Consider the following 27,305-nt stretch of genomic DNA (forward strand, 5'->3'; position numbering starts at 1 on the left):
TTTTTATTGATTTTTAGAGAGACAGGAAGGAAGAGTGAGAGAGAAAAATTTCATGTGAAAACGAAGTATCCGTCGGCTACCTCCTGCATGCCCTCCACCAGGGATCCAGTCCACAACCCGGGCATGTGCTCTGACCGGGAATCAAACTGGCGCCTTTTCAGTGCATGGGACAACACCCAACCAACTGAGCCATACCAGCCAGGGCCTCTCTGTTTTATAAGTGAGGAAACTGAGGCTCAGACAGATTAAGAGACCAGACACAGTGGGAACAGCCTTCTGTTGGTGACGGTGCCTCTGCTGCCCTGGCTGTGGCCACTGAGATGCCCCACCTTCTAGGCCCCCAGCACTTCTTGTTTCTGAAAACTTGGGCTGCCTTGAGCTCACTGTTGGCAGTTCAGTGCCTTGTTCCTTCACTTAATAAGCATTTATTAAGTGCCTATTGTATGCTGGGCACTGGGAACCCAGCAATGTTAAAACAGAAAAAATTCTTGCCTTGGTGGGGCTGACATTTGAGTGGGGAAAACAGGAAAGAGGTACTGATTAAGCGCTAGACAGACACTGAAGCAGGGTAAAGAGATGAAGTGTGATGGTGATTTGGGGGAGATCCAATTATAGAGAGGAGGTCGGGAACAGTCTCACCAAGGACGTGACAATGGAGCACAGACTAGAAAGAAGTGAGGTAGGAAGATATCTATGGGAAGCAAATTCTAGGCAGGAGGAACAGCCTGGCATGTGCCTGGTGTGTTTGTGCTGCAGCGAGGAGGCTGGTATGGCTGCAGCAGAACAATTGGGGGGCTGAGTGGGAGAAGAAGAGGTTGTAGGGCCCAGTGGGCCAGTGTGTGGCCCCCTGTTCATCTCTGAGGCCCTGGCCTGGGACTCAACGTGGCCAGTTCCACAGGGTCTGCTCCCAGCAGAAGCCATTCAGGGTGATGAATAAATTAATGAATGATTTCCTATTTCTTCCCTCAGAGAAGATCCTTGTGTTCATTCACCCATGACAGAAGTCAAGAGGAAGCTGGGCATGAGGTTTAAAGCCGAGGTCCACCACTCCCTGGCTGTGGGAAGCTCTCTGTGCCTCAGTTTCCTCATCTGTAAAATGGGAGAAGAGCCTGGAGGGATGCGATGAGGAATGAATTCAAAAAGGTGAATGGCCAATCACGTGACCTTCATTATTCTTAAAATGGTCACTTCTCATCATTGTTGTTACAGTTTAAGTTCTCTGTGCTGCAGGCAGTGTGGCCCAAGCAATGCACTGAGGCCAGCGTGGACTCAAATCCCAAAGCCATGTGTCCTTGAGCCTTTTGCATCCCCATCTGTGAAATGAAGATGGTTGCGCTAACTCCCCAAGGCTGTATGGGTGAACTGAGCCGAACACCCAATGTGAGTGACTTTCTCTTTCCCTCAATGCCCTTGGCTGGGGTCCCCACAGATATGCAATTTTTTTTTTTAACTTTGATTATATGCAGATTTTTAAAATATTTATGTTTATTTTTTCTTAATTGATTTTAGAAAGAGGAAGGGAGAGGGAGAGAAATAGAAACATCAATGAGAGAGAACAACTATTGGCCACCTCCTGCATGGCCCCCACTGGGGATTTGGCCCACACCCTGGACATGTGCCCTGATTGGGAATCAAACCAGCAATCTTTTAGTGCATGGGTCAACACTCAACCACTGAGCCACACCAGCTGGGCTATATGCAGATTTTGTATATGTTTTTATTGATTTTTTTAGAGAGAGAGGAAGGGAGAGAGAGGTAAAAACATTGATGTGAGAGCCCTGGCCAGTTTGGCTCAGCAGTTAGAGCGTTCGCCCGCGGATCAATAAGTCATGGGTTCAGTTCCAGTCAAGGGCATGTACTTCAGTTGCGGTTTGTCCCAGGACAGCCCTGGTCAGGGTCATGCGCGAGGCAACTAGTCAATGTGTCTCTCATATCGATGTTTTTCTCTCTTCCTTTCTCTTCCTCTCTCTCCCTCCCACTCTATCGGAAGATAAATAGAAAAAAAAATCCTCAGGTGAGGATTAAAAAAGAAAGAAAGAAAGAAACATCGATGTGAGAGGAGACTCATCGATTGGCTGCCTCCTGCACGCCCCCTACTGGGGATAGAGTCTGCAACCCCAGCATGTGCCGGGACCAGGAATTGAATTGGGACCTCTCAGTTCATGGGATGACGTTCAGTCCACTAAGCCATACTGACTGGGTTATATGTAGATTTTTTTAAATTGTTGATTTTATTACAGATGTCCCCCATTTCCCCTCCCTTGCCTCCCTATGCCCTGCCCCCACACCCCTAGGCCTTCACCACATTATTGTCTGTGTCCATGGGCTATGCATATATGCATATATGTTCTTTGGTTGATCTCTTTCCATCTTCTTCTGCAGAGAGGAGAATAAACACTTGAAGACTTCCTTTTAATATTAAAATATTAAATATATATATATTTTATATTGATTTGAGAGAGAGAGAAAGGGGGAGAGAGAGAGAAACATCAATCAGCTACCTTCCGAATGCACCCTGACCAGGATCGATCGATTTATAGCAGCTCCTGGGGTAGGTGCAGCTAGTCGTCATTTCAAAGGAGGAGCCAGAAAAATCTGTGTAGCTTTTCACCCCACAGCACTTCAGCTGCAGAGAGGAGAATAAACACTTGAAGACTTCTTTTCAAATATTAAAACAACAAAACAATAGAAACCACAGTCACCATGACTACTATCTAGAGCAGTTACAATATTCCAGGACCTGCCTGGCCTGTGTGGCTCACTGGTTGAGCTGACCCATGTACCAAGAGGTTGCCGGTTTGATTCCCAGTCAGGGCACATGACCGGGTTGTGGGCCTGATCCCCAGTAGGGGGCATGCAGGAGGCAGCCAATCTATCTCTCTCATCGATGTTCCTGTCTCTCCCTCTCCCTTCCTATCATTCTAAAAATCAATAAAGAAAAAATATTTTTTAGAAACCACACAAGATTCCAGGGCCTGAGTACAGACATTCCTCACCACTTAGCACTTCGACTTTCGTGGGCTCACTCTATTGCAATTTTTTCAAATATATTCATTAAAAAGTTGATCAAGACAGTGAAAGTGATACAGCGTACACTAGGTTGTCTGAGTCAATTATACACCCCTGTATTACAATTAAAATTACTGTATGTATGGACTATAGGCCTATGTATCTGAGCAACCCAGGAATCCTTCAATGCCAGGTATAACTGTTAGAATCTGGAACAGATTAACCGCGATAAACGAGGGACAACTGTAAATGCCTTCCTTGCTTCCCAACCCCACCATGGCTCAGAACCCTCCATGGTTCTTATCTTACTTGGGGTAAAAGCTGAATTCCTCATCATGGCCCACATGACCTGCCTTGTCATCTCCAGGCCCTCATCTCTGCCCAATCTCCCTTTTACTCACTCAGCTTTAGTCTCACAGGTCTCCTTGATGTTTCTCAAAAACACTTAACAGGCCCTGGCCAGTTTGGCTCAGTGGTTATAGCGTCGGCCTGTGGTCTGGAGAGACCCGGGTTCGGTTCCCGCTAAGGGCACGTACTTCGGTTGCAGTTTGTCCCCAGCCCTGGTTGGTTGTGCGGGTGGCAGCCACTCGATGCGTCCCTTCATGTCGATGTTTCTCTCTCTCTCTCCCTTCCTTTCTCTCCCTCCTACTCTATCTGTACAAAAAATGGAAAAATATCCTCGGGTGAGGATTAAAAAAAAAAAAAACACTTAACAGGTGCCAGTATCAGGGCCTTTAGATAGGCTGTTCCCTCTTTCTGGAATGCTGTTCTCTCAGATATCTGCACGACTCTTCCCTCTTTCCAAGTTAGCCACAACCCCTGTATTAGTCAGGCTGGACTAAGTGATGCTGCATAACAAACAGCTCCTCAATCTCAGCCACTAGTTTTTCCTCACACCACATGCCCATCGCAACTTGGCAGGGGAACTCTATTTATCAAAGTCACTCAGGGACTCAAGTGGATGTAGCAGTTACCATCCGTAATGTTTCACTATTGTGACAAAATAAAAGAGAGCTTCGGAGACCCTGGCACTGGCAATGAACTAATTTGGTCTGGAAGTGACACCCATCACTTCTGCTCACAGTTCATTGGCCAGAACTCATCACATGACCCCCAACTAACTTCCAGAGGGCCAGGACAGGCCATTCTCCTGTGTGCTGAAAATAGGTGACAAATAGCACTTTCAAGTCAACAAAACCCTTGCTCTTGCCTTGTTTTTTCCTCATAGCACTTATCATCCCTTATACCAATGCCTTCTTGGTAGCTTCTTATCCATCTCCTCACTCAAGTATCAGCAAAAGAACGGCAAGGATTTTGTTTTGTGCCCAGCTGTGTCCCCAGAGCCCTGAAGAGTGCCCAGCACATAGTAAGTGCTCAATAAAGATTAGTTGAAAGGCTGTATGAATGAATGAGAGATATTCTGTACTGTCTCAAGCTTGAAAAGCCAAAACTGGGATGGATTCAGGCAAGCCTTCTACCCATTGTATGCCCTCTCTCAAGCCCCATAGCAGTTCCTGGGCCCAAGACTAAGATGTGAAGCATCCCTAAGAACAGGCAAGGGCTTCTCCTTCTAAACCCTCCCTGGCCTCAGAGACCCTCCTCAGCTGTCAGCCCCAGCAGCTTAGATGACACAAGGAGGCCGGCCCTGCTCCCTAAATAACCAAGATTCAAACTGTTTGTCTCACTAACTCGCATCCATGCAGATGGCTGCTATCAAAATACACACACACAAGTGTTGGCAAGAATGTGGAGAAACTGGAACCCTCATGCTATGCTGGTGGAAATGTAAATGGTGCAGCCAACCATGGAAAACAGTATGGAAATTCCTCAAAAAATTAAGCATAGCCCTGGCCGGTTTGACTCAGCGGTTAGAGCGTTGGCCTGCAGACCAGAGAGTCCCAGGATCAGTTCCGCTAAGGGCACGAACCTCGGTTGCAGTTTGTCCCTGGCCCCGGTTGGGGTTGTGTGGGTGGCAACCACTTGTGTCTCTCTCACATTGATGTCTCTCTCTCTCTCTCTTCCTTCCTCTCTCCATCCCACTCTTTAAGATAAATGCAAAAATGTCCCCAGGTGAGGATTAAAAAAAAAAATTAAGCATAGAATTGCCATATGGTCTAGCAGTTCCACTTCTGGGTGTACACCTAAAACAGCGATTTTCAGCTGGTGGACTGCACACATTGGTGTGCCACAAGAATGTTTAAAACATGCAATACCTGACTAGTCAGGGGCACTGACCAATTTCCCTTAGATTGTCCAATAAAAAAAAAATGACAACAGCTCTAGACGGTTTTGCTCAGTGGTTAGAGCGTCGGCCCTCGGACCAAAGAGTAGCGGGTTCAATTCTGATCAAGGGCACGCACGTACCTTGGTTGCGGTTCGTCCTGGTCAGGGTCGTGGGGGAGGCAGCCAGTCGATGAGTCTCTCTCACATCAATGTTTCTCTCTCTCTCTCCCCTTCCCACTCCATCTGAAGATAAATGGAAAAATATCCTTGGGTGAGGATTTTTTTGTGTGTGGTACATGCCTTGACGGGAACCGAACTCAGGACTCTCTGGTCCACAGGCGGATGCTCAACCGCTGAGCCAAACTGGCCAGGGCGGGTGAGGATTTAAAAAAAAAATGACAACAGCCAACACAACAATAGCCGTCTGGTATGAATGAATAAAAATTATAACTATTTTTTTGTCAGATTGGCAAAAAATATATTTTTTGGTATGCCGCAGAATTTTAGTAGTTAGTTTATGTGTGCTGTGAGAGGGACAGGTTGAAAAGGGCTCACCTAAAAGAATTGAAAGCAGCTCTGTTTGGCTCAGCAGTTAGAACGTCGGGCTGCAGACCAGAGTCCAGCGTTCGGTTCCACTAAGGGCACGTACCTCGGTTGCAGTTTGTCCCCGGCCCCGGTTGGGGTCGTGTGGGTGGCAGCCAATTGATGTGTCTCTCTCGCATCAATGTTTCTCTCTCTCTTTCTTCCTCCCTCTCTCCCTCCCACTCTATCTGAAGATAAATGCAAAAATGTCCTTGGGCAAGGATAACAAAATAAATAAAAGAATTAAAAGCAGAATCCGCACACCTGTGTTCACAATAGCCAAAAGGTGGGAACAACCCAAGTGTCCACTGACGGGTAATGGACAAGCAAAATGTGCTGTATCCATACAACAAAATATTCTCAGCCTTAAAAAGGAAGAGCATTCTTGCCCTGGCCAGCTTGGCTTAGTGGTTAGAGAGTCGGCCAGCGGACAAAAGAGTCTCGAGTTTGATTCCAGTCAAGGGCATGTACCTGTTCTGTCCCTGGCCCAAGTCAGGGTCATGCGGGAGGCGACCAATTGCTGTGTCTCTCTCACATTGATGTTTCTATCTCTTTCTCCCTTCCTTTCTCTCTAAATAATCAATAAAAACATATTTTAAAAAATGGTTAACCTTTGGCCTGTTTGGTTCAGTGGTTAGAGAGTCCATCCAAGGACCAAAGGGTCACAGGTTCAATTCTGGTCAAGGGCACATGCCTCGATTTTGGTTTAATCCCTGGCACTGGTTGAGGTTGTGCGGGGGGCAATCAATCTCTCGAGTCAATGTTTCTCTCTTATTCTCTCTCCCTCCCTCCCACCCACTCTATCTGAAGATCAATAGAAAAGTGTCCTTGGGTAAGGATTAAAAAAAAGTGGCCCTGGCCAGTTTGGCTCAGCGATTAGAGCATTGGCCTGAGGTCCAGAGAGACCTGGGTCCGGTTCCTGCTAAAGGCATGTACCTCGGTTGCAGTTTGTCCCCAACCCTGGTTGGGTTGTGTGGGTAGTGGCCACTCGATGTGTCCCTTTCACGTTGATGTTTCTCTCTCTGTCTCTGTTTCTGTCTCTGTCTCTGTCTCTCTCTCTCTCTCTCTCTCTCTTCCTCCTACTCTATCTGAACAAAAAAATGGAAAAATGTCCTCGGGTGAGGATAAAAAAAACGGTTAACATAGTAAATTTTGTTATGTATATTTTACCAAATTACAAAGAAATGTGACTCTCACCTTCTTCATGACCACGTTCCATTCTGTGGCATAGTCGTCTGGTTCACTGTAACCTCTATAATTTTTCAGGGTCACAAAGTTGTGTTCCAGGGCTACTTCTTAATTTTTTAAAAATATATTTTTATTATTATTATTTTTTAGATAGAGAAGGGAGAGAAGAGATGAGAAAGAAACATCAATTGGCTGCCTCCTGCACCCTCCATACTGGGGATGGAGCCCACAACCTGGGCATGTGCCTTGACCTGGAATCGAGCCAGCAACCTCTTGGTGCATGGGATGATGCTCAATCCACTGAGTCACATCAGCCGGGCCAGAGCTACTTCTTGAACCTCAAAGATGAAACAGGAATCCATGAACACACAAAATAGTAAGGTGCCCTGCTTGGTGAGGTTTCCTGGGGACATAGCGAGGAGGTGGGGGCTTCTCTTCTGCTTCCTTCACATTCCCTCCCCTCAGCAGTAGGTCTGTGCTGGAGGATGACAAACTCATTCTCCCATTAGCCCTGACAGAGAGACCCAGGGAGAGGAGCGTGGGTCGGGAGCTGAGCGCATCTGGTCGTATCCATCACAAACCAGTTTGAATCATCTGCTCTTTCCAATCACCCACACATCCGCTACACCCCCCCAATTTGGCTGAGGCTCAATTAAATATTTGAATATCATCGTCAGCAACCGAATCTCTCTCTGTCTTTGCACAAACAAGAAACAAATTTAATTTTCTATTTTAAAAATAAAGGTCTAAATTTTTTAAATTTCCCCTGAAGAGGTGATATAGTCACATGGTTCAAAATTCACAAAGCACAGAAGGGTAGACCATGAAAAGTCTCCCTCCCACCTTTTTCTCCCAGTCAACAAGTTCCTCCCACTCCACAATGACGAATGCCACTGTTTCCTGTGTCCCAAAAGAGATATTCTATGTGTGTCAAAGCAAATATATTTTATTATTTTTCCCCTTGCTCTATACTACTCTCACTCTGCATCTGGCTGTTCTCTAACAAGGATGGCAATTGCTCTTGGTTCCCTGCTGGTGTCCAGGTGGCCTTTGTCATTTCTGTGGACCATGTGCCAGCAACCAAGTGCTTTCTGTGGCCTCTCAAACACACGCATCCTGGGAGCAGCACTCAAGCCATGACTGATGGGAGGTGGCAGATCAATACTGCAGCTTCCTTGCCCCTTGGGTGGAAAAACAGATGTGTGTTCGGCATTGCGTCCCAGATGTCCCCCAGCAGAAGTGAACCCAAGTACCCACAAGGTCACTTTTTACAAACTGCATTCCCTTTCCTGCCTCACTTCCCTGTCTCTGCAGGTGCTTCTTGGAATCAGTTCTCAAATACACCAGGATCCTCCCAATTCTTGTCTCAGAATTGGCCTCTGGAGGGACCCAAATGAGGACATCCCTATGTCCTGAAGAACGTACCATCTCGTTCTTCGAGGGCCTTCTCCTTCTGTCCTTCCACCTGCATTGGACTCTCTTGATGGTTATTATAAATTACACCCTGCCCCCCCCCCCAATGGTGCTCACTAGGCTGGTAGCAATCTTTTTTTTTTTTTTTCATCCTCGCCGAGGACATTTTCCATTTTTTATTCAGACAGAGCAGGAGGGAGAGACAGGAAGAGAGAGAGAGAAACATCGCCGTGAAAGGGACACATCGACTGGTTGCCACCCACACGACCGAACCAGGGCCGGAGACAAATTGCAACCAAAGTACATGCCCTTAGCAGGAACTGAACCCGGGTCTCTCTGAACTGCAGGCCGACACTCTAACCACTGAGTCAAACCGGCCAGGGCTGGTAGCAATCTTTTGCATATCCCTGTATGTATGTCATTCTGCCAACGAACAAGCAAATCCTTGGATAATTCTTAAAAATGGGATGGTTGAGTCAAAGCATCAATCTTTGTCATTTGGATGGATTTTGCTAAATAGCCCTCTGTTTTCAACATATTGCAAAAGCCCCAACAACTTTTAAGCTTTTCCCATTAGTTCTTACCACCCCACCGCCCAAGCAGGAGAGATGGTCAAATGAACTCGGCCGTTTCTTGAGGCCTTCGAGGGGAGAGCTGAGGTTTTCAGCTTTTCACCTCCTCTCTGAAGGCGGCGTCTCCCTTCCTAGGATCTCCATGGGCTGCTGGGCTGCACAGAGCCTGGGTGTGTCCCAGCCTGGGGTGGGGGTGGGGGGCTTCAGTCGATTCTGTTTATTTCTGATGTGAAAGGGGGAGAAGCAGCACTGTACTTACAATTGGGAGAAAGGCAAGGACCACTTTGGCAACTGTGATTTCCACAGTGAGAATGACAACCATGCGCAAGAAGCGCTGGAAGACAGAAGGGGCCGCTGGGAGCTGGGAGCCTGCTGAGCTTCCCTGCCCACCCCTCAGGCCCCGGTTTGAAAAAACTCACACCCAGTGGGATGGGGGTGTTATTTCTTTCACGTGTTGCTTTCCTACACCTTGTCCAGGATGCAGGCAGTAGGGTATCCTTAGGAGCCAGCTAGCTGGACCCCTGTTTCATGCCCAGCACTTTATAGGTGTCAGGGAGGCTGAAGTGGGGACTCTGGGTGAAGTAAAGGCTGTATGTTGCAGATAGCTGGGGGTGGGGGTGGGGGGGTGGGGGGAGCAGAAAGGCAGTGGGAGAACTTAACAAAGGCAGGATGAGGGGAGAAGGCTCAGACCTTCCAATGTGGGAAGAGGGGTGACAATTGAAGGGGAGGGACAGGTGACAGGTCAGTGGGTGCCAGGAAGAAAACATCAACATTTGCTGACAAATGTTTCCAATAAATTCATGTGCACAGTGGAAAACGATGGGAAATCTGGCAAGCAGAGGGGAGGTCTTCAAGGTACCCATTAAGGAGAAACCACCTCCCTCCGGTGTCTCAGTTTCCCCATCTGTGCAATATATATGTGGGACCAGCTCCAGGGGACTCAGTGGATTCTGTGGAGCTTCTTGAGGCCAGACAGGAGCAAAGTAAGGTCAGCTCCTGACTTCCCTTTCATCTATTTCCATTTATTCCTAGCATTATTATTATTAAGACCTGTTTGCTAATTTAGGCTTTGAATCACCAGGCTGGCTGATGGCAGGACTTACTGGCCTTGACACAGAGAGGCTAGAAACTGCAGTGGATACACCCTCAGGGTCCCCACAGCCAACAGAGTAAATGTGGGTGCAGGGCTTAGCGGTTGTAGGACCCCAGATGAGAGGCTCATGTAACCGTTTATGAGGATTAATACTAATATCAATGTTACTATCCCCCTGCCTCTAGGTGACTAAGATAACCAGTCATCTGCAAGTCTCAGTGGTTCTGTCTTCAGAATCTGTCCTAATCCGCCCATTCACACTGCCTCCACAACCCCACCAGATCCAGCTTCCACCATATCCCACCTGGACCAACACAGTACCTCTGCTCTGGTCTCCCCACACTGTTTCTACCATGGACACCAGAGGGCGCCTGTGAGCACCTGAGTCCCCCAAGTTCCTCCTCTGCTCAGAACCTTCTGTGGCTCCCAACACCATCAAAAAGACTTCATTTTTGTGAGTGAGGTCTCAGAGGCTTTGGAGGGACAGACACGGCAGGTAAGGCAGATAGGATTTGCAGATGGATTGGAAGTGGGGTGTGAGAGAGAAGACTCTGGTTCCTCCAAGTTAAACTATGGTTAAAGTGGTGTCCACATCATGTAAAAGATCAATTGAAATATTGAAGGCACAGGACATGGCTAATGAATATTTGCTGAAAGTATGTAAGACAGGAAATGAGACATGATGGAGCTTCAGAGAGGAGGAGAGTGGGGGCAGAGTCCTCTAGGAGGTGACTAGAGTGAGAATCTACCTGAAACCCCCAAATTGAAATAACCAGAGATTTGTAGCAACACAGTAGAGGAAGGAAAACAAACACACTGGAGACAGATTAAATATAAAGTGGGATAATCGGCTCAGACAAGATTCTAAGGGAAGTGGGAATGGGAAAGCTGGGAGCTGGATTTTAAAGAGATGTTTGGTGTCCTAGCCAGTTTGGCTCAGCAGTTAGAGCATCGGCCCATGGACCAAAGGGTCGCAAGTTTTATTCCAAGTCAAGGGCACGTACCTGGGTTGCAGTTTTGATCACGGGTCCTAGTCGAGGTCATGTGGGAGGCAAACAATCAACGTGTCTCTCTCACATTGATGTTTCTCTCTCTCTCTCTCCCTCCCTCTCTCCCTCCCTTCCATTTTAAAAATCAAGGGGAAAATATCCTCTGGTGAGGATTAACAAAAACAAATCAATAAAAATATGTAAATAAAGAGATGTTTGGCCAAGGCAGTGTGTGAAAATAAGGCACGTAAGCCCAGCCAGTGTGGCTCAGTGGTTGAGCATTGGCCCATGCACCAAGAGGTCACCACTTCAATTCCCAGTCAGGGCACATGCCCAGACTGTAGGCCAAATCCCCAGTGTGGGACATGCAGGAGGCGGCCAATTGATGTTCTCTCTCATTGATGTTTCTATCTCTCTATCTCTCTTCCTTCCTCTCTCTTTAAAATCAATAAAGAAAAAGAAAAATAAGGTATGTAAAATCTGAGACATGCCATCTGCATGATCATGCCCAAAACTTTCATACCCCATGTACTTGAACGTGTATTTGTGCATATATGATAATTAACAGTGTTGTGTTAGTGGGGTGGAAGGAGCAATGTGCTCTGAACAGACCCAGATGCAATGGAAACTCATGTAGACAGAGGAGGACCAGAAGGGTCACTCAGTAAGGGGGACAGTATGTCACTAACTGGGAAAAAAGTCAATCAGATCCCTACCTCACACCACATACATGATTAAACTCACAAAGGCTACGAGAAGAAAATCCAGGAGAATATAATTTATGACCTCAGGTAGGGAAGGAGTGCTAAGTGAGACACATCATAAAGACTCATCAAATGAGACACCATAAACACTGTAACACAGGGGATCATGTGCAGTGAAGGATTTATATATGAGGGGGGAGTTCGGGGGTCTGCATGCAGATCCAACTTAAAAACAAGAGAGTGCCTCAGCTTTCTTTGGTTGCTCCGTACCACCCAATGAAGCCAAGCAGCACCACGATGCAGCCCATCGTCAGACACAGGTGGCCAACATGGAGCAGGGCTGCAGAGGGCAGCCGGAGGATTCTTGTGAGGACAGCCCCTCTGAACTTGACATAGATACCTAGGCCAATGACGATCACCCCAGACATCTTTAAAACAGAGATCAGAAACAGAAAGGCAGTCTGTTAGTTGTATATAAATAGAACTCTCCTGGGAGAGGGAGGATGAGAGTGAAGGTCAATAAAATTAGCAAAAACTTTTTTTTTTTCATTCCTCACCTGAGGATATTTTTCCATTTATCATCAGAGTGAGAGGGAGGCAGAGAGAGAGACAGAGAGAAACATCAATGTGATAGAGCCACATTGACTGGTTGCCTCCCACACTACCTGACAAGTGCCAGGGATGAACCACAACCGAGGCACTTGCCCTTGGCCGGAATCGAACCTGTGACTCATTGGTCTGCAGGCCAACGCTCTAATCACTGAGCCAAACCCGCCAGGGCAGCAAAAATTTTTTTTTTTTTTTATCCTCACCGGAGGACATTTTTCCATTTTTTGTTCAGGTAGAGTGGGAGGGAGAGAGAGGAACAGAGAGAGAGAGAGAAACATCGATGTGAAAGGAACACATCGAGTGGCTGCCACCCGCACAACCGACCAGGGCCGGGGACAAACTGCAACCGAGGTACATGCCCTTAGCGGGAACCGAACTCGGGTCTCTCAGGATTGCAGGCCGACACTCTAACCGCTGAGCCAAACCAGCCAGGGCAGCAAAAATATTTTTTAAATGATAATATCCGGCTGCCCTGGCTAGTGTGGCTCAGTGGTTAAGCGTTGACCCATGCATCAAGAGGTCACCAATTCGATTTCCTGTCAGGGCACATGCCCAGGTTGTAGGCCCAATCCCCAGTGGGGGAAATGCAGGAGACGGCCAACTAATGTTCTCTCTCATTGATGTTTATTTATTTATTTTAACATATTTTATTTCATTTTATTTATTTATTTTTTATCCTCACCTGAGGACATTTTTCCATTTTTTGTTCAGATAGAGTGGGAGGGAGAGAGAGGAAGAGAGAGAGAGAGAGAGAGAGAGAGAGAGAGAGAGTAACATCGACGTGAAAGGGACGCACGACCAACCAGGGCCAGGGACAAACTGCAACTGGGGTACGCGCCCCTAGCGAAAACCGAACCCAGGTCTCTCTGAACCGCAGGCAGATACTCTAACCGCTGAGCCAAACTGGCCAGGGCTCGTTGATGTTTCTATCTCTCTCTCCCTCTCCCTTCCTCTCTCTCTAAAAATCAATAAAGAAAGAAAAAAAAACTAAAGTGGTAAAATGATAATACCCGGCATTGGTGAGGATGTGGAAAAATATTTTCATACATTGCTGCCAGGCAACAAACTTTTATGGTGGTGGGGGGAACAGGAGGGCACTTGGAATTCATATTTAAAACCATAAAGGTTTTGCCCTGGCCGGTTTGGCTCAGCGGTTAGAGTGTCAGCCTGAGGACTGAAGAGTCAAGGGTTTGATTCCTGGTCAAGGGCACATACTTGGGTTACAAGTTCAATCACCAGCCCCGGTTGGGGTCATGCGGGAAGCAACCAATTAATGTGTCTCTCTCACATCGGTGTTTCTCTCTCTCTCTCTCTCCCTTCTTCCCTCCCAATCTATCTATCTATCTATCTAAAAAAAAAAAAAATCTATGGAAAAGTATCCTCAGGTGAGGATTAAAAAACAAACAAACAAACAAAAAAGCCTTAAAGGTTTTAAGGTAAAATCCTTTACTTAGAAATTCCATTTCTAGATATTCAGCCTAAGGAAAATAGTTACTTATGTACCTCAGTATCAGGACGTTTCTTAAAGACAAAACATCAAAAATTACTGAAGCAACCAATAAGACAGAGTGAGTAGGTAAACCATGGTATGGCCATGCAATGGAATCATAGATAGTTACTTTATTATTTATTTATTTATTTATTTACTTACTTAATTACTTACTTACTTACTTACTTATTATCCTTACCCGAGGACAGTTTTGCATTTATCTTCAGATAGAGCAGTAGGGAGAGAGGGAGGAAGAGAGAGAGAGAAACCATGTGAGAGAGACACACACAGACTGGTTGCCACCCACACAACCTCAACTGGGGCCGGGAATAAACCACAACTGAGGTACGTGCCCTTAGCAGGAACCGAATCCAGGTCTCTCTGGCCTGCGGGCCGACGCTCTAACCACTGAGCAAAACTGGCCAGGGCTAGATTGTTACTTTATTTATTTATTTATTTTTAAAATCTTTATTGAATGTAAAATGTATTACAGATGTTCCACATTTTTCCCCCATTGACCCCCTCCTCCCCCTCCCGCCCCTCTCCCGCCTTTTCCCACACTATTGTCTGTGTCCACTGGTTATGCATATAAGTTCTTTGGTTTATTTCTTCCCACCCCCCCAACCCCTTTCCCTTTGAGGTTTGTCAGTCTAGCAATGAATTTGTGCTTCTTAATCTCTTCACCTTTTTCACCCATTCCCCCAACCCCCCTCCCAACTGGCAACCAACAAAATGTTCTCTGTATCTATGAGAATGTTTCTGTTCTACCTGTTCATTTTGTTTGTAGATTCCATTGTTGATAGATATGTATTCATTGCCATTTTGTTTGTTCATATATTTTATCTTTTTCTTCAAAAAGACCCTTCATCATTTCATATAATAACGGTTTGGTGGTAATGAACTCCTTTAACTTTTTCTTGTCTGGGAAAGTTTTTATATGTCCATCGATTCTAAATGACAGCTTTGCAGGATAGAGTAATTTTGGTTATAGGTTCTTGGTTTTCATCACTCTGAATATTTCTTGCCACTCCCTTCTGGCCTGCAAAGTTTCTTTTGAGAAATCAGCTGACAGCCTTATGGGAACTCCCTTGTAGGTAACTAGCTGCCTTTCTCTTGCTGCTTTTAAGATTCTATCTTTGTCTTGAACATTTTGCATTTTGATGATGATGTGTCTTGGTGTGGGCCTGTTGGGGTTCATCTTGTTTGGGACTGTCTGTGCTTCCTGGACTTGTATGTCTGTTTCCTTCACCAAGTTAGGAAAGTTTTCTGCCATTATTGTTTCAAACAGGTTTTTGATTTCTTGTTCTCGCTCTTCTCCTTCTGGCACACCCAAGATGCAAATATTGGCACGCTTGAAGTTGTCCCAGAGGCTCCTTACACTATCCTCATTCTTTTGGATTCTTTTTTCTTTTTGCTGTTCTGATTGGGCATTTTTTGCTTCCTTATAATCCAAATCGATGGTTTGCTCCTTGGATTTACATACTCTATTATTGAAGCTGTGTAAATTATTCTTTATTTCAGTTAATGCCTCCTTCAATTCTAACTGTGTATCCATCATTTCTGACTGGTCCTTTTTTATGCTCTTGAGGCCCTCACTAAGTTCGCTGAGGTTCTCACTAAGTTCATTGAGGATCCTTATAAGCAGTATTTTAAACTCAGCATCTGTTAGGTTGCTTATCTCCATTTCGCTTAGTTCTTTTATTGGGGTTTTGTTCTGTTCTTTCATTTGGGACCTGTTTCTTTGTCTCCTCATTTTGGCTGCCTCCCTGTGTTTGTTTCAGTGTATTACTTAATGAGAGGTATGGGGCTCACTGAGACCAGATGCTGCTCGTTTGAAAGAATTTAGGAAAAAACTGAAGCAGGATCCAAGACAGGCCAATCCTATGGTTAAGCAAGTGGCAACAGCTTGGGTGGGCCTGACAGTTGGGTGGGGTGGGGCGGGGCCTCAGGGAGTCACCAGGGCGGGGCTACCAGTGTGAGTCAGGTTGCTGGAGTTCCCAATATGGCGCCTGTCTGCCGCCCCAGGGAAGGGCTCACCAAAGGAGCAAAAGCCTCTTACAGCACGTTTGTCCCAGAGAAAGCCCCCTCTCCAGCCCTCGCTCCAGTGCCAAACAGCTCAGTTCTTCCCTGTATGTCTCTGGTGCCCCTCGAGCGGCCTCCCCTCCAAGCTTAGAGGGAGAGAGTCGGATAAGTTTGCGCGCGGGCCCTTTAAGGAGCTGCCTGGGGCTCCAGCTGCTTCAGCTTCCCTGAGCCTCAATTCCCGCTGTTTTTTCCAGCCAGAAGTTATGGGGATTCTCTCCCTGGCACTGGAACCCTGAGCGGGGCACCTGGTGTGGGACGGGGACCCCTCAGTCCTCAGGAAGGACCTTCCCAGCCGAGGTGTCCTCCTGAATCAGCCACACTTTGGTGTGGGACCAGCCCGTCATGCCGCCGTCACCTTGCGCCTCTGGCCCTCCTACCAGTCTGGATGTGGCTGCTGCTTTAATTCCGTAGTTGTAGGACTTCCATTCAGCTTGATTTCAGGCAGCTTTGAATGATGGTTGTTCTGTAGTTTAGTTGTAACTTTGATGTGGTTGTGGGAGGACGCGATACCGCGTTTACTTACGCCGCCATTTTGACCGGAAGTCCTAGATAGTTACTTTAAATGATACTGTAGGACAAGGGGATAACAATGTTTTCTGAAAAGTTCCAGATATAATAAGCTTTGTAGGCTGTAATTTCTCTCTTCAAAGAACTCAGCTATGCTGGTGTAGCTCAAAAGCAGCCAGACTCAATTTGTAAACAATTTTGTAAATTTATAAATACGTTTTATGTACTTACCTATTTACCTGTCTATTATCTATCTATCTATCTACCTACCTACCTACCTACCTACCTACCTATCTGGCTGTACTTTGCTGACCTTTATTGTAGGAGAATGTTTATTAATACAAAAAGATATTTCCAAAGCCTTAATAAGTCTTTTTAAAAGCGGGTTGTTACCCTGCTGGTGTGGTTCAGTGGATTGAGCGTTGTCCTATGCACCAAAAGGTCATGGGTCTGATTCCTTGTCAGGGCACAGACCCACACTGTGGATCCCATCCCAGTCTGGGTGCATGTGGGAGCGATGTTCCTTTTTCTGTCTCACCCTTTCCCTTCCTCTCTCTCTCAAATCAGTAAAAACATCTAAGTTGATTTAAAACATATTTTTAAGAAGTGGACTGTCAGCAGTCGGGCCCTTTGGTATTGCCCAATGGATTTGAAAATTTATGTCCACATAAAGACTTGATAAACTGGGGACTCTGCAGCAGAATTACCCAAATTGTAGGGTCAGGATTTTAGCTGTACCAGAGGCCTTTATGTGCTACACATATGTTGTAGACCAACAAGACAGACCAGACTCAGACTCCAAACTGGGTTCAAATTAAGAGAGCTTTATTAGCCGCGCGGCGACTGTCCCATCCTACGCAGAGGAGAGAGCAGCCCTGAGCTCAGGGAATGGGTTGCTTATATAGTTGTCTTAGCCCCTGTTAAGGAATTTGGATTAAGGGTATGCGAGCAAGCAAGCACTGTACAGAAGCAGGTATTTGCAGTTAGCTGTTATGCCTGAGGGAACAATCAGTTTCGGTGTACACAAAGCAATGGTTATCTATACTATTAGCAGCTAGTTCTTGCCATTCCCTTAAAATCCAGGGGGCAAGGTCATGTGTTTGTCCTTTACATTCCCCACTGGTCTTAGGGTTAAATCAAATCTTTGGTTCTAAAGTGTCTTCAGTTTCTTCCATTGTGGCTAGCCTCTGATAGGGAGCACTAAGAACCATGAGCTTAACAGCCTGTACTTTTTCTCTAAAAAATTGCATTAATTGATTAATTAGGATTGGGCCACAATATTAATAGGAGGAGGATTAAGGGGCTCACAAGGCTAGTGATAAGAGTAGTGAACCATGGGGACCAATTAAAGAGGTTCTCATACCATTTCTTAGAGGTGGATAGAGCCTTTTCCCGTTCATCTAGTCACTATCTAACGAATTTTATGCTTTCTCTAATAATACCAGATAGGTTAGCATAAAAGCAACAGGTTTCTCATAAGGCTAAACAGAGAAGAAATAAACCTGTGGAATAATGTTAGCAAGAATACATAAGTCTGATTCCAACGGGAAAGATGAAGGGAGTCAGTCCTGAGGCGTAAGCAAACCAAGTCCCAGGGGGTGCAGTTAGGACCCAAATCTCTTGTGATGAGGGGCTTAATGGGGTTAGGGTAGTAGCATCCCCGCATGAGTCCACATAAGGGAAAGAGCTTAGGTCGTAGTTGCCGATGATGAAGCATGTCCCCTGTCCTTGTAGGTCTCCGAGGGTCAGGCGGGGGCCTGTACCTTCATAGCAGTGGCTGCTCTTGAGTGCATCTAAATTGGGTAGGTGCTTTACTGGCAATCAGAGTCAGGAAAGAGACTAGGAGGAAACCCTGGAGAGCTTTATCTTCAGGGGATCCTCGGTCTGCTGTAAGGCCCATTGTTCAGGTATTTGCTCAGGGTGTGCTTCCTTTACCTGCGTGTGGCGAATCCAAAATTTCTATCCTGCTACCTTCAGAGCGGTGGGCATAGTCAGGATAATAGGAAAAGGGCCAGTCCAGCGAGGCTCGAGGGAAGTAGGCTGATGTTTCTTGACCTAGACCCAGTCACCGGGGGCAAAGTCGTGTGGTGGTATCTGGGGTGTCCCCGGTTGGGATCTGGTGTCTTCGATTAGCTGTCAGGTCTGTTCTCTCGGCCTTTGGATTGCCTGCAAAGATCTGAGGAGGTTATGGTTACTCAGGTTGGCTAAGACCTCATCCCCGGTTTCGGGTAGAATAGGGGGAGGTCGGCCAAACATGATTTCAAATGGAGTGAAACCCTTAAGATAAGGGGTACAGCGCACATGAAGGAGGGCAAAAGGAAGGAGCCTCACCCAGTTATCGCCCGTCTCAAGGTGGAGCTTAGTTAAAGTTTCCTTTAATGTCCTATTCATTCTTTCTACCTGTCCTGAACTCTGAGGCCTGTAGACACAATGCAATTTCCAGGTAATCCCTAAAACTTTAGCTAACAATTTTGTGGTTTTAGCAATGAATGCCTGGCCATTGTCGGACCCCAGAGCTAGAGGGAGGCCAAATCGGGGGACTATCTCAGAGAGCAGTAACCGGGCTACCGTGGTTGCAGTTTCACTCTTGGTAGGAAAAGCCTCAGTCCAGCCGGAGTAGGCATCTATGAAAACAAGCAGATATTTATAGCCGTATTGGCCAGGGGCAACCTCAGTAAAGTCAATTTCCCAGTGGTCACCAGGAGCCGTGCCTTGTTCTCGGGTCCCGAGATCTGTTGTTTCCCGAGGGTGAGAGTTGACTTGGGCACAGGGAGGGCATCTCCTTATTTCAGATTCTGTCCATCTGTTGAGGTTTGGGACATAAAAGTCCCGGGCTATGAGACTGGAGAGTGTAGTCTTGCCCAGGTGGGTGCCCTGATGCAGCTGAGAGATCAGCTCTCGGCCTAGGGCCACAGGTAAGAGGATCCTCCCATTGGAGAGAAGCCTCCAGCCTCGAGGCCCCTGGTTACAGTTGAGCCTCCGTCCAAGTTCTTCCTCCTCTTGGGTATAGGAGGGCTCTTTGGGGAGGCTTTTCCCTGGAAGGACCGGAAGGATCTCTAGTGGCCCCACTGGTCTTAGGGCAGCCTCCTTGGCTGTCTGATGGGCGAAGGCGTTCCCCTTAGCTTCAGGGGTGTTGGAGTTCTGGTGGCCCCGGCAGTGAATAGTGGCCACTTTTGTTGGTAGCCAAATGGCCTCCAGGAGGGCAAGATTTTGATGTTTCCCTCCTGAGGTTAGGAGTTCCCTTTCTTGGTAGATGGCCCCATGGACATGGGTTGTGGCGAAGGCATACCGGCTGTCAGTGTAGATGTTTACTGACTTGCCTTTCACCCATCTTAAAGCCTGAGTGAGAGCAATTAGTTCAGCCCTCTGAGATGAAGTCCCGTGCCCTAGTGCCCGGGCCCAGATGACCTTATCTTGTGTGACCACCGCTGCTCCCGCATATTGGACTCCTTCCCGGATGAAGCTGCTCCCATCTGTATAGAGAGCATGCTCTGGAGTTGGGAGAGGGTTGTCAGTTAGGTCAGACCTCAGGTTAGTTAGTCTCAAGTGTCCGAGAGCCTGGGAACTGGCACCAGGCAAACTGCTCAGCCGTTACCTCGCTTACCCAACCTAAACTCCCTCCCTGTTTCAGGAACTGTTTGCCCTGAACTCATAGATCAACTCCTGTCCCATTCTCCTGTCCTAGTCCAGGAACTGTTCGCTCCGGGACAATAGATTCACATTCCAGGGGGCCCCCATGCGTAGCCCCTCAGGACCTAACCTAACAACAAGTTCCCTCTGCCACAGGCGCAGATATAAAAATCACAAACCCCAGCATCGGGCGCGGCTTCTCGGACTCAACCCCCCGAGTCTGTGAACCCGCCCGGAGTGTACCCAATAAAGCCTGATTTCTGCTTATTCGGCTGTTTGGCTCTCTGGTTTCTTCCCACCTCCCACCGGCGGCACCTGGCTACCTTACATCTGGTGCCGAAACCCGGGGGAGGGGTTTTGCGACCCGCCTCAGTCCCTGCAGGCTGAGGCGAGAGTCCCCCCTCTCTCTCTCCCTGCCTCGTGCCGCCCTCCACCGCTTTGAATTCGGAGCTCCCTGCAGATACGGCTTGCAACCGTAAGTAATTGGATCCCTTTCCCTTCCTGCCGGACCCCTGTGTCCCCGCCGGGGTCTCTCGTCCTAGACTTGGCCAAGCCGAGAGCCCTCCCCTCACGACTCCTGGAGTCTATATAGGGGGACTGATTGAACGGGACGCCTTTCAGTCACCCCTCTATCTCTATCCGGAGACGGGTATCTGGAAGGGACGCCTCCCTCATACCCTTTCTCCTCCGACACTTAGGGTTCCGGAAGGCCACTAAATTATGGGAAACTCCGAATCCAAAATAGACCCTAAGACTCCTTTGGGATGTCTTCTTATAAATTTCTCCAAATTGGGATACTCTCAGACCCTCCACAAGAAGAAACTCATCTTCTTGTCCCAGGTCGCTTGGCCTCAATACACCCTAGACAACCAGTCTCACTGGCCACCTACAGGTACTTTCGACTTTAATGTCCTCCGGGACCTGGCCAATTTTTGCCGGCGGACCAGAAAGGACTCTGAGATCCCATACATTCAGGCTTTTTGGGACCTCCGCTCCCGCCCTGACCTTTGCTCACACTGCTCTACTCTCCAGATTCTCCTAGCCCAGACTTCCCCTCCTCCAAAGGCACCTCCTATAGATCCCCCTCCTTACTCTCTGCCTGATGACCTCCCTGATCACCTATCGCCTCCCCCAACCCTCCTCAGAGAAGACCCCCCTGGTCCTGACCCGGCTCCGGCTGCCCCACCTCCCGCTGACCCCCTCGACTCTCCCATAGCAGCCCATACCCGATCTCGCACTCCCCAACCCCCGCCTGCTGTCCTGGCCCCTCTCCGCGAGGTGGCTGGGGCAGAAGGACTGGTGCGGGTGCATGTCCCCTTCTCCCTCCAGGACCTCTCTCAGATTGAAAAGAGGTTAGGATCCTTCTCAGCTGACCCCTCAACCTACATCAGAGAGTTCCGATACCTGTCCCAGACTTATGACCTGACATGGCATGACATCAAAGTAATCTGCACCTCCACTCTCACCCCTGAGGAACATGAGCGTATCCTCTCTGCCGCCAGGCAGCAGGCAGATAGAGACCACCTAGTAGACAATACTGTCCCCCTCGGCAATGAAGCAGTTCCCCAGGACGATCCTGCATGGAACTATCAGGCCGGCCCTGGATCTAATATTCCGCGCCGGAACCTCATGCTCCAATACCTCCTTCGGGGTATGGACGCAGTCTCCAATAAAATAGTTAACTATGACAAACTGAGAGAAATTACCCAGCTCCCCGAAGAGAACCCGGCCCTTTTTCTCAACCGCCTGCAGGAGGCCCTGGTTCGCTACACCCGCCTAGACCCAGGGTCCCGCAACGGGGCCACAATCCTAGCATCTCACTTTATCTCTCAGTCCGCCCCAGATATCAGGAAAAAAACTAAAAAAGGCTGAAGAGGGCCCTGAGACTCCCATCCGAGACCTGGTAAAAATGGCTTTTAAAGTTTTTAACGCCCGGGAGGAGACGGCTGAAGCAGCCCGGCAGGCGCGGCTGCAACAGAAAGTTAGCCTCCAGACCCGGGCCTTGGTAGCGGCCCTCCGGCCGGCAGGGGAACCGGCGAAAAGACTGACCTCCAAAGGAGGACAGCGCACGCCCCCAGGCGCCTGTTTCAAATGCGGAAAGGAAGGCCACTGGGCGAAGGCCTGTCCGCAGCCTAGGCCCCCCACCAAGCCTTGCCCTCAGTGCAAACAAATGGGCCACTGGAAGTCGGACTGCCCGACCCTGGCTCAGCCCTCGGCACCTCAATGCAGGGGGACTGAGAACCAGACGTTCCCGGCCCTAGAACTGCTGGGGCTAATGGACGACTGAGGGGGCCCTGGCTCTTCGACTCCGGTTACCCTCGCTGAGCCCAGGGTCACGCTCCAGGTAGCGGGTAAGTCTGTCTCCTTTTTGGTAGACACGGGGGCTACCTACTCTGTCCTTCCCTCTCATTCGGGCCTTACAGTTCCTTCCCAGGTCTCGGTCATGGGAATTGATGGATCACCCTCAACCCCACAACGAACGACCCTCCTTAACTGCCTATTTGAGGGTCACCCGTTCTCCCACTCCTTCCTAGTCATGCCCTCATGTCCAGTCCCCCTCCTGGGGAGAGACATTCTGTCCAAACTCCAGGCAAGCATCTCATTCTCCCCGAAACAGACCTTATTGCTGGCACTGGTGCCAGGCCCCGACCTTGAGCCTGACCCAGACCCCAACGTCCAGCTCCTACCTGGAGTCCACCCCGAGGTCTGGGACACGGATACCCCCACCATTGCTTCCCACCACACTCCTGTTTTAATTAAACTCAAAGACCCATCTTCTTTTCCTAACCGCCCGCAATTCCCCATCTCACACGCTCATAGGATGGGACTCCTGCCCATCATCACCAGGCTTAAGACACAAGGCCTCCTGATCCCCACCAATTCACCTTGTAATACTCCCATTCTCCCCGTTAAAAAGGCCTCGGGACAGTACCGCCTTGTTCAGGACCTCCGCATCATCAACGCGGCGGTCGTCCCCATTTCCCCAGTAGTCCCTAATCCCTACACCCTTCTCTCTCACATTCCCCCTACCACCACCCATTTTTCGGTCCTTGACCTCAAGGATGCCTTCTTCACTATACCCCTCCACCCAGATTCCCACTTCCTATTTGCCTTTACCTGGGAGGACCCTGTTTCCAACACCGCTCAACAACTGACCTGGACGGTCCTCCCCCAAGGATTCCGGGACAGTCCTCACCTATTTGGACAAGCATTAGCTGCAGACCTACTTGCTTGCAATTTAACTCCCTCCACCCTTTTACAATATGTAGACGATCTTCTGATCTGTTCACCAACCAAGGCCGATTGCCTCACGGCCACCACCCTCCTACTGAATTTCCTTTGCAGCAAGGGATATCGGGTATCCGCCAAGAAGGCACAAATAGCCACCTCGTCTGTCACTTACCTTGGCCTCCTAGTCACCCCGACCCATCGAGCCATTACCACCGACAGGCTACAGGCTCTTCGGGGCCTGCAGCCCCCTAACTCGGCGGCAGAAATCCAGTCATTTCTGGGACTGGTAGGCTTCTTTCGCCACTGGGTCCCAGGCTTTGCCCTTCTAGCCAAACCCCTCTATCTGGCAGCCAAAGAAACGCCCGAGGGGCCCTTGACATCCCCCGAAGTTGTTCGCCAGGCCTTCTCGGCCCTCCTGAAGGCCCTCTGCTCAGCCTCGGCCCTGGCCCTACCTAATCCCTCACGACCTTTTGTCCTATATACTGAGGAGAGACACCACTTAGCTCTTGGAGTCTTAGCCCAACCGACGGGTCCAACTCTGGTCCCGGTAGCCTATCTCTCCAGACAGCTGGACCCCACGGTTCACGGATGGCAACCCTGTCTCCGAGCTCTTGCAGCTGCAGCCGATCTCACCACCGAGGCTCTGAAAATCAACCTCCAACAACCATTACAGGTCTTCTCTCCCCATCGCCTTACAGACCTTCTCTCACACCAGGCTCTGGCCCATCTTGGGCCCTCCCGACTCCAGCTGTACCACCTCCTCTTTATAGAAAACCCCTCTATCACCCTCTCCAACTGTAGCCCTCTTAATCCAGCTACCCTCCTTCCTGTCTCTGACCTGCCCGTCTCTACACACTCCTGCCTCGAAATCTTAGAGGAATCTAAATCTCCCCGACCCGACCTAATGGCCCATCCCCTGCCAGAAGCCCAGCATACCCTTTACATAGATGGCAGCTCAATCTCCGAACCCCCGGGGCCCCGGCGGGCCGCCTATGCCATCGTCTCTGACACCCAGGTCATAGAAGCTAACAGCCTCCCCTTAGGGACCACCTCACAACAGGCCGAACTAGTCGCCCTGACCCGAGCCCTCATCTGGGCCAAAAATAAGACAGTCAACATATACACAGACTCCAAATATGCCTTTCTCATCGCACACTCCCACTGTATGATTTGGAAGGAACGAGGCTTCCTCACGACCAAGGGAACGCCTGTTCTCAATGGCACACTCATTTCTAGGCTCATTCAGGCCATCCAACTCCCTTCGCGGGTGGCCATTATGCATTGCAAAAGCCACCAGACCTCCAATTCCCCTGTTGCTAAGGGAAACGCCTTCGCCGATAAGACAGCTCGCTCCATAGCGCGTGCACACCCCACCTCTGCTATATGCTTTCTTTCAAAAACATACAGACCACAATATTCCTCCACAGAACAAGACCTTTTTCAATCTTCCCCAGAAATCCAGCTCAAGGATGGATGGGCATTCAAGGACAACCTCCTCATCCTCCCAGATTCTCAGAGATACCAGATAATCTCTGACATCCACAAGTCCCTACATATTGGACCTAAGGCTCTTTATCATTTCCTCTCTCCCCTCTTCCACCCCAACCTCCTCCAACAAACCATTCAAGCCGTCCATTCCTCCTGCTCCACCTGTTCCAGGACAAACAGCCAGGGGGTCTGCCACATCCGTCGCCCACTTCACCAGATGTGGGGCCATCTCCCCAGACAAGACTGGCAGGTCGATTTTACCTACATGCCCAGACACAAAAATCTTAAATATCTTTTAACTATGGTTGATACCTTTTCAGGATGAATTTAGGCCTTTCCCACCACCTCAGAAACTGCGGGGACTGTAGCTGACCACCTGGTCCGGGACATCATCCCTTGCTTTGGCCTGCCTACCTCCATCCAGTCAGACAACGGGCCCGCCTTCATCTCCAAGGTCATAGAAGCTGTCTCCACCTCCCTCGACATACAGTGGAAACTGCATGCGGCCTACCACCCTCAGTCGTCTGGTAAAGTTAAAAGGGCCAATGGACTCATCAAAGAACATCTGACCAAACTCAGCTTAGAGCTCTGTCAGTCTTGGCCCACTCTTCTCCCCTTGGCTCTGACCCGCCTAAGGGCTGCCCCGAGGGGGCCTTCCCAACTGAGCCCCTTCGAACTCCTCTACGGCCGACCTTTCCTCCTGTCGGCCCCATCCCCATCGCACCCGCCTCCTCTGGCTTCATACCTTCCCTACCTCTCCCTTCTCCGCTCCCTCCTTCGGGAACACGCTAACTCCACCCTTCCTGAGCCCAGCCCAGGAGCAGGAACGACGGAGCGGGTCGCCCCAGGGGACCAGGTTTTTATAAAGACCCTTTCCCCAAAGCCCCTTGCTCCTAAGTGGGAAGGACCCTATACGATCGTCCTAACCACCCCATCAGCAGCAAAGGTCCTGGGCATCTCCACGTGGGTTCACCTCTCCAGGATAAAGAAGGCCATCCCTCAGGATGACCCCCCTTGGACCGCTACTCCTACTGGTCCTCTGTCTCTCAGACTCAAACGCAGGACCCCAGACTAAGGCCTTTGTCTGGAGATTTTATCTCACAGAAAATTCCACGACTGGATTTGTTAAAATCTGTCAAAATCCAGAGGGACACTATACCCAGGGATGGCTACTCACTACCACCGACTGCCCATCCACGGGATGCAAAAGCCCTCTCTTCCTAAATTTCACTGACTTCAAAAACCCTTTCACCAGGGATGGCTACTCACTACCACCGACTGCCCATCCACGGGATGCAAAAGCCCTCTCTTCCTAAATTTCACTGACTTCAAAAACCCTTTCACACAGAACCAATGGGCTCCCGCAGTCTGCTTCCTTCAGGATCAGCCTACTCACTGCCAGTCCCCCTCCAGCCCCTGGCATCCCTGCATGGGATGTCAATGGAGCAGCTGCAACATTCATGCAGCCCAGAGGCCCAATACCCCCCGATCCCCATCAGGAATCTCCCTCTATCGCCGCACCATGAACCGCACACAGTCCTTCTCCCTCATTATTTCTGATCCGACTGACTCCAAATGGGTGACCCTTCAGAGGGGGGCCGTATACACCTCTAGGTACTCCCATATGCCATCTTCCCACATTTATGTCTGGCGAGCCCTAGTCCAACTTACTGGCGGAGTCCACGATGACATCCAGACCCAGGAATCCCTACTCACCAGACAATTAGCTGCCCAAACCTCCCCCTTTTCATGGCTCTCTCTCCTCCAGGAAGGTCTAATACTAGCCAATCTCACTGGGGCAGGCAACCTCTCATCTTGTTTAATGTGTGCAACCTTAGGAAAACCTCCTCTGACTGCGGTCCCTTATCCCATCGCTCTCAACTGCTCCGGGATGTCCACCGCACCAAAACTTATGACTCCTCTTGCCGATGTAGCCCTATATATGCCTCCTGATCTCTCTCAAATTCCCTTTTGTTACAGTAACAGTCCATCCAACCTTTGCAATGTCACACAATCTCCCACTTTCAACTTAACTGCCCCTAAAGGCTATTTCTTCTGGTGTAATCATACCTTATCGAAAACTCTCTCGACCCCCTTGGATCCCACTCTTCTCTGCCTGCCTGTCACCCTAACCCCCCAACTCATGGTCTACACACCTGCCGAATTCCAACAGAAATACATATATTACAACCCGAAACAAAAGCGGGCAATCTTTTTACCCCTTTTAGTGGGACTCTCCCTCTCAGCCTCGGCTGTCGCTGCTGGACTGGGAGGGGGTGCCCTGGCACACTCCTTAGTCACCTCAGAACGCTTAGAATCTCAATTTCAGATTGCTATTGACAGCTCGGCTGAGTCCCTAGCTTCTCTCCAGAGGCAGATCACCTCCCTGGCCCAGCTGTCGATGCAGAATCGAAGGGCCCTGGACCTCCTCACAGCGGAACACGGAGGAACCTGTCTCTTTCTTGGGGAAGAATGTTGCTATTATATCAACGAATC

The 27,305-nt window shown here is 49.0% G+C and overlaps 1 protein-coding gene across 1 annotated transcript in view; it reads right to left on the bottom strand.

Annotated features, from left to right (window-relative positions):
- Nucleotides 1–547: 547 nt before the first annotated feature.
- Nucleotides 548–27,305, bottom strand: part of TSPAN16 (tetraspanin 16) — a 33,799-nt gene continuing 7,041 nt past the window's right edge. The window contains 5 exon segments of the mRNA XM_036282221.1: nucleotides 548–558; nucleotides 2,521–2,626; nucleotides 7,012–7,109; nucleotides 9,243–9,320; nucleotides 12,003–12,201. Of these exon segments, the coding sequence (XP_036138114.1) occupies nucleotides 548–558; nucleotides 2,521–2,626; nucleotides 7,012–7,109; nucleotides 9,243–9,320; nucleotides 12,003–12,201 (492 nt within the window).

The sequence above is a fragment of the Molossus molossus genome, unplaced genomic scaffold (assembly GCF_014108415.1).
Source record: "Molossus molossus isolate mMolMol1 unplaced genomic scaffold, mMolMol1.p scaffold_m16_p_4, whole genome shotgun sequence".
Classification (NCBI taxonomy): domain Eukaryota; kingdom Metazoa; phylum Chordata; class Mammalia; order Chiroptera; family Molossidae; genus Molossus; species Molossus molossus.